This window comes from Cervus canadensis, chromosome 30, assembly GCF_019320065.1.
Source record: "Cervus canadensis isolate Bull #8, Minnesota chromosome 30, ASM1932006v1, whole genome shotgun sequence".
NCBI lineage: Eukaryota > Metazoa > Chordata > Mammalia > Artiodactyla > Cervidae > Cervus > Cervus canadensis.
The window spans coordinates 10629013-10641132 of record NC_057415.1 but is presented as its reverse complement, the minus strand read 5'-3'; the positions used below and the strand labels follow the sequence as shown (position 1 = coordinate 10641132).

The 12120-nt window shown below is 35.3% G+C and overlaps 1 protein-coding gene across 2 annotated transcripts in view; it reads left to right on the top strand.

The window, feature by feature from the left end:
* Positions 1–12120, top strand: part of GKAP1 (G kinase anchoring protein 1) — a 94837-nt gene that overhangs the window by 13800 nt on the left and 68917 nt on the right. For both annotated transcript variants that reach the window (XM_043452928.1, XM_043452929.1), the window contains exon 4: positions 3417–3560. In XM_043452928.1, coding sequence (XP_043308863.1) covers positions 3417–3560 — 144 coding nt within the window. The remainder of the gene's footprint in view (positions 1–3416; positions 3561–12120) is intronic.

The following is a 12120-nucleotide window of genomic DNA, read 5'->3' as shown; positions in this document are numbered from 1 at the left end:
ACATATGTCTACATTCATATTTAACTTAAATGAAAATTAGATTATATAATAGACTTTTATAACTGGTTTTTTAAAAATTAGCATGAGCAGTTTTCCATGTGAGTAAATAAAAATCAACATTATTTTAAATGACTCCACATTATTTAAAAGTATGTGGCTTTGTCATAGTTTACTTAATCAGACTATTGAGATAAACATTTAGGTTTCCCATTTTTTTAATTATTATAGATAATAATCCTATGACTAGCCTTGAAATGCATACATTTTTATGCATTTGTTTGTCATCTGTTTCTTAAGGGTAGTAAGTACATGGCAGATCCTTCTCACCTAAATACTCCTCAGTTCAGTTCAGTCGCTCAGTCTTGTCCGACTCTTCGCTACCCCATGAATCGCAGCATGCCAGTCCTCCCTGTCCATCACCAACTCCCAGAGTTTGCTCAAACTCATGTCCATCAAGTCGGTGATGCCATCCAGCCATCTTATCCTCTGTCGTCCCCTTCTCCTCCTGCCCCCAATTCCTCCCAGCATCAGGGTCTTTTCCAATGAGTCAACTCTTTGCATCAGGTGGCCAAAGTATTGGAGTTTCAGCTTCAGCATCAGTCCTTCCAATGAACACCCAGGGCTGATCTCCTTTAGGATGGACGGGTTGGATCTCCTTGCAGTCCAAGGGACTCTCAAGAGTCTTCTCCAACACCACAGTTCAAAAGCATCAATTCTTCGGTGCTCAGCTTTCTTCACAGTCCAACTCTCACGTCCATACATGACCACTGGAAAAACCATAGCCTTGACCAGACGGACCTTTGTTGGCAAAGTAATGTCTCTGCTTTTTAATATGCTATCTAGGTTGGTCATAACTTTCCTTCCAAGGAGTAAGCGTCTTTTAATTTCATGGCTGCAGTCACCATCTGCAGTGATTTTGGAGCCCAAAAAAGTAAAGTCTGACACTGTTTCCACTGTCTCCCCATCTATTTCCCATGAGGTGATGGGACCAGATGCCATGATCTTAGTTTTCTGAATGTTGAGCTTTAAGCCAACTTTTTCACTCTTCTCTTTCACTTTCATCAAGAGGCTTTTTAGTTCCTCTTCACTTTCTGCCGTAAGGATGGTGTTATCTGCATATCTGAGGTTATTGATATTTCTCCCGGCAATCTTGATTCCAGCTTGTGCTTCATCCAGCCCATCATTTCTCATGATCTACTCTGCATAGAAGTTAAATAAGCAGGGTGACAATATACAGCCTTGACATACTCCTTTTCCTATTTGGAACCAGTCTGTTGGTAAATACTCCTAGCTTGAGTTATATGACCAACATGTAATGTGCCCGTTTATTTTTAAAAGAAATACTGAAAAACATCTCTAGGCTGTGTTTGTCTTTTAATAGAGCAGTAGGTATATAAGGACCTTTCTCTATCACTGAGTAAGAGAAGTAGTAAAAGTGTTTTTTTCTCCCTATATTCATTTTATAATACCCCAAGACTGCGGAAAAGCCTTTTCAATTTGTTAATTTCCATCACCATTGTTTTCTGAGTATCTCTTTAAAATTTTGCCACACAGGGTCACTTTTTTAAAAGACATTTTTCTCACTATATAACCTTTCTGAAGTCCAGTCTTACAGAACTTTTGATTGCCTACCATTTCTTTTTGGAATTAAAGATGATTTGGGGTAACAGAAAATAAGGTAATAGTGGGGTTTACATTTGCATTACTGAGAATGAGCCTGAGGATCCTCCCTTCCCACTTGCGCAGGTATAGTTCTGTCAGTCTATTTTCTGTAATAAATAAGCACTGAACCTGCCATGGCTTCATGTCTAGCAGCATCTCCTCTTCTGGCTTTCCCACAGCAGAAACCACTTACTTAAAGCAGTGTTTGTATCTCATCACTCCCTCCTGCACAATGGTCTGTTGATTATCAGTTAAATTGTTGATCCTTGATTTAAAGCTTCTTTATTGGTTTTTTAGGACTTCTGTAACAAAATATCGCAAGCTGGGTGACTTAAAACAACAGAAATGTATTCTCTTAACAGTTCTAGAGGCTGGAAGTTCTAACCATGGTGTTAATAGGACCAGGCTCTTTCTGAGTAGAATCCTTCTTTTCCTCTCCTTCCTAGCTTCTTATGGTAGCTGTCAGTCCTCAGTGTTCCTTGGCTTCATATATCTTTGTCTATACCTTTCATTCACTAGGGCCCAGCCTAGTTCAGTTTAACCTTAACTTGATTATATTTGCAAAGATCCTCTTTCTAAATGAGGTTGTATTCACAGACAGCAAGAGTTAGGCCTACAGCATATTTTTGAGGGATACAGTTTAATCCATAAGAGCCTCTCAGTGCCTTTCTCCGTTTCAACCTCTGTGTCTCAGGTTGTTCTTCCTGTGAGGAGTGGCTTGGCCAGTTCAGTTTTAATTCATTATGTTACTTTGTGGGCTAGGCCCTGTATTTTTTAATAAACTTATCCATTGCTTTTATTGGAAAAATCTCTAAAGCTATTAGATTACAAGTTTTGTTTTTTTCCCTTTTAGAGATACAGAGGAAACTGCTACAGTCTTTACAATATAAGAGGAACAAAATTAGCATCTGTTCTCACTGGAACTTTTTACCTTGCTAACATTGTTAGGGTAGACGCTAATGTCTGCTGCATTAGAAACTCATTATTCTACATTAAATGTAAACAGCAGACATCTATAATGAGATAATCATGGGGCATGAATGTTTGAACTGCTCTGTCTCTTGTCATCATATTTTAAAGTTCCTCAAACTTACTAATGCCTGTAGAGCAATCTGTATCACCTAAGACAGACTGCTTTGATTTGTCCTCTTTCCCCACTGGACTGTTGTAACCATTTAAAGTATTTTCCTAACCATATATTACTAGTTGTAGGCTCTGTATTTTTCAGGACTAGCAAAGTAGTTGCTAGAGTTCCTTAAGCTATCTGCTCCCACTATTTAAACTTTTAAATTTATAAGCCATTAAAATTTAATCTTATTGAACCTTATTCTTTTGGATTTTAAAAGCACACTTGTTAAATCCATGGCTGATTCATGTCAATGTATGACAAAAACCACTACAGTATTGTAAACTAACTAGCTTCCAACTAATAAAAATAAATGAAAAAAAATAAAAAGCACACTTGTTATCCTGTTCTCTATTCCTATAAACCCTTTAGTAAACCAGGATCATTAAATGGTATAATAGAGTATAATCCATTTTTACGTATTAATCATTTCATCTAGAAATCCACCAAAACTTTCTTAAATGCTGGTGAAATTCTACAAAGATTACAAAAGTTCACATAGTGACTTTGTGAGTTAGCATAATGAGTATTTAGAAGTATAAAAATATTGATTTCTTAACTTCCAAAAAATCATTAGTATCCCAGTATTGGTAAACTGAATTTAATTTTTTTTTTGTTTTTTCCATAGCTCAGGAATCTTGCTTTTAAGAAAATTCCACAGAAATCCTCCCATGCCATTTGTAATGCACAACATGAGCTTTCATTATCAAACCCAGTACAGAAGGATTCACGAGAAGAAAATTGGCAAGAGTGGAGACAAAGAGATGAGCAGGTACAGCTAAGTAAATTAAGTTGTTTTGCTTTAGTTTTCAGTGAATTTTTGCATTTTTTAGATAGCATTGCATCCAACCATGATGCTACTGTTCTGAGGAGCATTTTATATTGGATTAACTCACATGTGTATGCTACTTTTAATAAGAGGTTCTGGTTTTTATCTAACTAGGAAAGCAGATAGACACATTTATTATTTTTGTTTGTTAGTTTCAAACAGTTATTTTCTGAGTTTTTACTTCATCTGCCTTTTTACAAATGAGGTAGAGATAGGGAAGGTAGAAAAGCAGGATTAAATTATTTAAAGTAAAGAAAATCATATTTGTAAGAACAATACTAACTAGAAATACTCAGTGACAGTTTTGTTTAAAGAAGAAAGACTTTGCGGGAAAACTTTTCCTTTTCAGTCTTGTTGTAAAATAGTTTGTGACATTTGTTTTTTTAAACCTATTTATGCAATGTTTTCTTCTTTTATGCCTCTATTAAATAAATGTCATTAATAACCAAATCAAAGAGATAATAAAACCAATCAGCTTCTTTTTGTGTTTGTGGTATTCAGGAAAATAACAAACTAAATTTGGAATGTACTCTAGGAGATGCTGTATGTATGAAAAATGAATAGTTATTTTCTTATCTGTTAAACTGTCATTTGATCTATTGGAAATATTATTTTAGCAGATGTTTGGCTTAATGGAGTGGCTATACCTATTGTGCTTGAGTTTCAGTTTTAAAAGAATTTAACTGTACTAAACCATGCTCTTAACATAAGCTATGTTAATTATAACATTTTCTATAGAAATTTGTAATGCTTCAGGCTCATCATTACAAGCATTTGTTATTACACTAGAGCTGTGCAAAAAGGATATTTCCAGGTACTGGTAAACTGGATAAATTGTCTTATTTTAGGGGGATTATTTGACTCTTTTTTTCCTTTTACAGCATTCATTATGACAGATTTTATTCTGGTTTACAAGTATTATTAATGATACACTTGTTTAGACAGTAATAGAATTTTCCAGTGTCCTCACCAGAGAGAATTTCTCCCAGTGGCCCAAGGGACACTGGAAAATTAATAAAGGAAAACTGCTCAATTCTGCATCAAAATAAATTCCATGTAATATGGGAACTTAAGAACAGATATTTATTGCCTTTGTTCCTGCCCCCATTGATTATCGCCAAAATGACCAGGTAATTAGGAGGAAGAAATAGTTAACTTGGCCCTAACCCTATATAAAAATGTCATCCAAGGCTGAGGAACTTTGAGGAATTTCTACTAGATATACTATTGATGGGTCACTTAGGAAAACCTGTTACCTTATTTGGAAGTCTGACTTGTAGGAAAATAATCAAGGTCCTGGGAAGTAGCGTAGTTCCTGGGATAATTACACTGATAAGTAAAGAAGAGATAAGGCAAGCTCTGGAACTGATAGACAGTATACCACTTGAAATCTATATTACCGTGTGGAATAATAGATTTTAAAAGGGACCAGACTGACTATAGTAGGCAAAAGGCATGCAGTTGTGGTGGGTATTCTTCACACAGGGCAACAGCACTGTAAGAAACTCCACCTATGTCTTTACAACAAATGGTTTTGGGGAAACTGGATATCCACTGCGAAAAGAATGACATTCAAACTGAGCCGATTGAAAAGCTGGATATAGAAATCTTGTCTGTTATATGACTATTTTAAATACAGAAGAGTAATACCAAGACAAAGTTTCCTACTCCTAAATCGTCAAAGTGATAACATAAATTTACATGAACTAAGCCTCAACATAAAATCTGATAGCTGCATTAAACAGTAACAAGATAGACAGTAAAGAAGCATCCATTACATATACTTAGGAGCAAGCACTGGATCTTAGTTAATCTCATGTCAACGGAAGAAAAGTTTCTGCCACATAAAAGGAGAACGTTGTACTTAATGTCCAAAATGAAAGTGTACTTTGAAAAAGATTTGTTACGGGAACAGAAATTTTAGACAGCACCTATTTTTTGTTTTAATAAAAACCAAGAAGCTAGAACATTTTATAAAAGTCGAGGTGGCAGTTAACATTATATGGAATACAGTCCATAGAGCTTCCCAGTCTGTCATGACTGAAGTGACTTAGCATACACAGTACTGATTCCAGTGTTACCTTTTTAAAATTTTACATCATAGCCCCAAAATAATAGAAAAATCTCTTCTAATGGATGTTGAATGAAAAATAGATCAGATTCTGTGTATTTCTTTCTCCTGTTGTATTGATTCAGACCCCACATATCACTGGTTTTGTCCAACTCTGAAGTGGAATGTCTCCTAGCATGTGCATAGTTAATTGTTTTCTCACATTGTATCCTCTAGTCCACGTGATAAAGGCATTTTGCCAATAGCTTGTTCTGTTTTTTGTTTGTGAAAGTGATGTTTCTCATTAACCTTGTGGCTGGTATAATAAGTCTCTTGGTGATAATTTGACTTGCACTTGATTTCACTATAAAGAGTGCTCTTTGTGTTTTTTTTTTAACTTTTTCTTTAGCAACAAAATTCATCACTTTTGTTCTCCAAAGCATTACTTGGTACTTGTTTTGGAAAAACTCATACAGGTCACTGCACTTTAAAGTGAAACAAAAACTATGTCTTTAGGTCTGACCATATTTCATAGCAGAAAACTAGGAATAAATAGACTGATGATTCAGTAAATTGAAATTTCAAGTAGTTGGTGTCTTTGTTGTCGTTCAGTCGCTAAGCCGTGTCTGACTCTTTGCAGCCCCATGAACTTCAACATGCCAGGCTTCCCTGTCCTTCACTGTCTCCCAGAGTTTGCACAAACTCATGTTCATTGAGTTGGTGATACCATCCAACCATCTCATCCTCTGTTGCCGTCTTCTCCTTCTTCTGTCAGCGTTTCTCAGCATCAGGGTCTTTTCCAGTGAGTTAGCCCCTCGCATCAGTGGCCAAAGTATTGGAGCTTTAGCTTCAGCATCTGTCCTTCCAGTGAATATTCAGAGTTGATTTCCTTTAGGATTGACTGGTTTGATCTCTGTGCTGTCCAAGGGACTCTCAAGAGTCTTCTCCAGCACCACAGTTCAAAAGCATCAATTCTTTGGTGCTCAGCCTTCTTTATGATCCAACTCTCACATCCATACATGACTACTAAAAAAACCATAGCTTTGACTATACGGACCTTTGTTGACAAAGTGATGTCTCTGCTTTTTAATATGCTGTCTAGGTTGGTTATACCATTTCTTCCAAGGAGCAAATGTCTTTTCGTTTCGTGGCTGCAGTCACCATCCGCAGTGATTGTGGCACTGAAGAAAATAAAATCTGTCACTGTTTCCATGTTTTCTCTGTTTGCCTTGAAGTGATGGGACTGGATGCCATGGTCTTAGTTTTTTGAATGTTGAGTTTCAAGCCAGCTTTTTCACTCTCCTCTTTCACCTTCATCAAGAGGCTCTTAATTTTGGTATTTTAATTTTCTATTATTTTCCTTTTTAGCTGCTTATATGATATCACTTTTGTCCTGACACACAAATTTACATTCTGTATTCGCTGTATTAGAGTCCTGTTCATTTTTTAAATTAATGCTATTTTTATAAGTTGTATTATTTACTACTTTCATTGCTACTTTTAATCCTTCCGTGAATCAGTGAACTATTTTTATTACTTTGATATATAATTAAAGCATTCAACTTAGTAAATGTCAACAGCACTCAAAAGATATGAAGGTGTGTTAGCTGACTTGAATGGAACATGATCATTAGTATGAACACATTTGTAGAATATTGACAGCTTTTAAAATGTTAGTTCAATAAGATTATTTAAAGTTTTCTGGGAAATGATTCTGCTGTCTACACTTTGAAAATCATTGAGTTAAAGGAGCAGAGGGCATTGCTGCTACTGTGGCTAAACACTTGGTTGCAGGTGTTAAATGGTATCAGAATTATGTCCTGTGTTCTGCAATAACCCTGTTCCCATGGTGCCTACGAGAACTGGAAATTAACTCTTCCTTTGGGATTGTTTTGCTTGGATTTAAAGTGGGTAAAATATTTATGGTACTTTGATTTGCAAATTTTTTTAAATGTAGTCCTAAAATATTTACTGCCCTCATTTTTCATCAGTTTTTCATACTCTTTAACTGATCATAAACCCTTGAGGCCATAGATTTATTTAAATACAAAAAAAATGTTTTACTACTGGATGGGGATAGGAGACATGAAGGAAGCTAAGAGGAAGGGAGTCTGAAGTACTCCGTCTTGGACACATGTAAGTATCTTCTCCAATCCTGTAGGCATTTTAGGGTCATTTCCTCTTTTTCTTCCTTTCCTCCTCTTCCCATCGGTACAAAGAAAATGATGAGCAGCTCTCAATTTGCAAACTTACATATAAGGTACTTTTTAAGAATCATGGTTTTATTTGCATTTTCTTATCCAGTACCTGTCTTTCAGGCCCAAACTTTTTCCCCTCTCAGTTCTACCTCTACATGTACTGATAATTAATTACATTGAAAACTACATTTATAGAAGTCTTATGATTAATTCTCTAATTTAGACAACTTTAGGAAATTTGGAATCATGTTTTCTTTCTTTTTCCTGATATTGTAGCTTTGTGCTACCTTTCTCTCTGTTATATGGAATCAAAAGTCTTATTTTTGATTCATCCTTCTTTCATTCTTCATATTTAATCAGTGTTCTAAAACTTGGTCATTCTTTGCTGAGAAATAGTGTTCTTTGTTTCCCGCATTGCTGTGGTCAGGTCCAGCTTTCTGTATGCTGGGACTGCAGTAGTTTAGCCAGACCCGTTGATTCTAAGTTCTCATTCTCCTAATATGCCAGTGTATGTCTTTAAAATCACTTTATCTTACCCTCTTTCATCTATCCTGAATCCCTAGTTTTTAGGGAGTTTCTGGAACCCAATTTTACCTACCTAAGCAGTCTAATTTTCTACTATTCTCCAGCATAGAGAAGTGGAATTCTAATTTACTTTGTGCATCTCTTGTGCAAGGTAGACACTGTACTAGATACTTTACATATTAAATTTTTAAAAGTACCCTGCAAGGTAGATATTTCAGTTATCTTTTTATGTATAAAGAAACTTGAGATTCACAGAAGTACATAACTTGCTGCGTGTCACAGCTAGCATGGGTGGAAGAGAAATTTAAATCATCCACCTGTGTGATCTCCCAAAGCCTGTGTTTTTTCGCATTCCTCTTGTATTTCATAGAATTCATCTTTTATCATGTATCCCATAATGTGTCTGTTCTTAATATCATACTTTTGTTCATATGACTCTTTCCTCCTAAAATACTTCCATTCCTTTTCTACCTATCCAAATGATATCTATCCTTTAAGGACCAACTTAATAGTTTCTTTTGTGTATGCTTCTTTGTTCTTGTTTACCTTTTTTCCGTCAACTTTTGTAGCACTTTTAATATCTTATTCTGTTTTCTGTGTGTCATGTGTGTAAGTTTTCTGTTCCCAACTGGGATAGAAATGCTTTGAGGGCAAAAGCCAAATTTATGCTGCTTCTTTAAGGCCTACAGGCAAAGCACATAGAAGGTTCTCTATGAATCCTTATAAACTGATTGATCATATAGTGACATTTTATAGAAGTTTTCATAAAGCTAAACTGAAATTTAAATCATTTTATCCTAATTGTATTTCCTTGTATACAAGCTTTTGTTAATAATTAGAAGGTAAATGTAAGCTCTAAACTGCTATATTTAGAATCAAATGTTGGGGAGAGCCATATTTTTTACTTTAAGAAGTTCCATTTCCTTCATTTTTATCATGCTCTTAGAATCAGCTACCTATATACTTAAGTTATATGAGATAATATGAAAAAGAATAATGACATCTTGCAAGACTCCCAACTTCATCACCTCTTCTCTTGCCCAGGGATTTATTTTTGGAATATTAGTCAGAATATGTGACAAATTGGAAATAATCCTAAATGCCTTTTCTGTAAATTTTAAATGTCATTAATATGGATTAATAGCATGGTGGTAAATTGAAACAACTTTGCTCACAATAAATTTAAGTAATTTTGTTACTTTTTCTATGGGGTTACTTTTGCTATGCTCCATATTGAAATATTTTGTCCTGTTTGCTTTGTGTTTTGGTGGAAAGGTTGATATAAATTTCTTTTTTGTGTGTGATATTAACATGAATCCATGTCGTTAACATGGAAGTAAGATTGCCGGGAGAAATAGCAACAACTTCAGATATGCAGATGATACCACTCTAATGGCAGAAAGTGAAGAGGAACTAAAGAGCCTCTTGATGAAGGTGAAAGAGGAGAGTGAAAAATCTGGCTTGAAACTCAGCATTCAAAAAACTAAGATCATAGCATCCAGTCCCATCACTTCATGACAAATAGAAGGGAAAAAATGGAAACAGTGACAGGTTTTATTTTCTTGAGTTCCAAAATCACTGCGGACGGTGACTGCAGCCATGAAATGAAACAACACTTGCTCTGTGGAAGAAAAGCTATGACAAACCTAGACAGCGTATTAAAAAGCAGAGACATCACTTTGCCAACAAAGGTCTGCATAGTCAAAGCTATGGTTTTTCCAATAGTCACGTTAAGAGTGTGAGAATTGGATCATAAAGAAGGCTGAGTGCCTAAGATTTGATGCTTTCTAACTGTAGTGCTGTAGAAGACTCTTGAGAGTCCCTTGGACAGCACAGGGATCAAACCAGTCAATCTTAAAGGTAATCAACCCTGAATATTCACTGAAGGACTGATACTGAAGCTGATGAAACTCCAGTAGTTTGGCCACTGATGTGAAGAGCCAACTGCATTGGAAAAGACCCTAATGCTGGGAAAGACTGAAGGCAGGAGAAGAGGGCAACTGAATGAGATAGTTGGATGGCATCACCGACTTAATGAATATGAGTTTGAACAAACTCTGGGAGATAGTGAAGAACAGGGAAGCCTGGCATGCTGCTATTCATGGGTTGGACACGGCTTAGTGACTGGACAACTACAACGACAACATGAATCCAATTTCTTTTTACCTTTAAAAGGTATTGTTCTTTACAATACCTTTTAAAGGTATTGTATTGTTCTTTAAATACACATTTATATAATAAAGTATAAAAAATTAACCTTTGAGAAAGATTACTTTTTTCTGATTATTATCATTTAGATTGAAGTAATTCTTCAGTTCTTTTCAGTTACTCCTTACCTTAGAAAAAGTATGTACAATTCACTTGGGAATTAACGAGAATTTCTGTATGCCCTTATTTATGATTATAATTGTAATTGTATTTTTCTCTGAGTTAGATCAATTATTTGTGATAAACGTAGTTTTCCCCCTCTTTTTGTTATCTTAGTATAGGGTTGGATGAGATGCTTTCAAAGGGATGACATTGATTAGAAATAAATGATTTATCAGTTCCTAATGTCCAGTGTTAACATTTTTCTAATTTTCAAGGTATTCCTTTGAAACAGATTACTCCTTTTAGGAACTGATTTCTGTTTTAGTTCAGTTTTTTAAAATCATTAAACAGCAGAAACAAATCTGAGTAATTTTGGCAAAAAATAATTTGGTAAATGATACTAATTAACAGGTTTGAATTAAAAACTAAACAATGAGACCTTGGGAAAGATGAAAACTAAGAAATTCTGGGTGCTTTTAGGCATGAACTAGTAGAGCTGGTATACTCACTTTTAGAGGCTATGATCAGCTGATTGAACCCTTCTTACTTTGTGTTTGTTCTCAAAATTTAATTCCCAAGAGAACAAAAAAATAGCTCGGTCCTTTGCTCCCATCCTGTTGGTGGTTGCAATGGCAGCTGAGATGTTTGTGTGGTTATGCTAGCAAGTGGTATAAAGAATCAGGTGGTGACTGTCTTGCCAGAATCCTAGGACACTGGATTGAAGTGTTGTTATTCAGAGGAATAAAGGAAGGTATTGTGGGCAGATTAAAAGCAATGCCCCCTGAAGTTATATTTTTATTATATGGTATGCATAAGTTGACACATACATGTAAACAAATCCAGGATAGTTTACTCTTATCCTATTGCAACTATCCTATATTTAGCTGCAGACATACCTTACCCCCAAAGGTAGACAACCCAAAGTCTCCTTCAGCTATGGTACCAATTCTGTTGGACAGTTAGGAAAAGTAAGTCTTAGAGACTAATTTGATTGGAGGTGGCAGAAGCTGGATTGTCAGAGCTTAAGGTGAGACTGAGTGGTGAGAGAGAGGAACCAAAAGAGACAGATCGCAAAGAATCATTTTACTATAGTAGTATTAGATGACTTTAAAGGTAGACCAGTCATACAAAAGGAATAAAAAGAAAACAGTAAAAAGATGCACTGTAATTTTTCTGTAACATCAGGCATATTCCAAAACAATTGGTCACCTTATTTAAAAGTTCTGTACCTGCAAATTAGTCTATATTAACGATATGGTATGTTTTATAATGCTTATTGAGTTTTTAGTATTCTTATTTGTTTTTAGTAACGTTATATTTTCTGTGTCCAAAACTAGATACCATCTTTGACATCTGTTATAGTGTCAATTTCTTTGTAAGATTTTTTTATTAGAGTAAAAACATTGTGTTACACAACAGA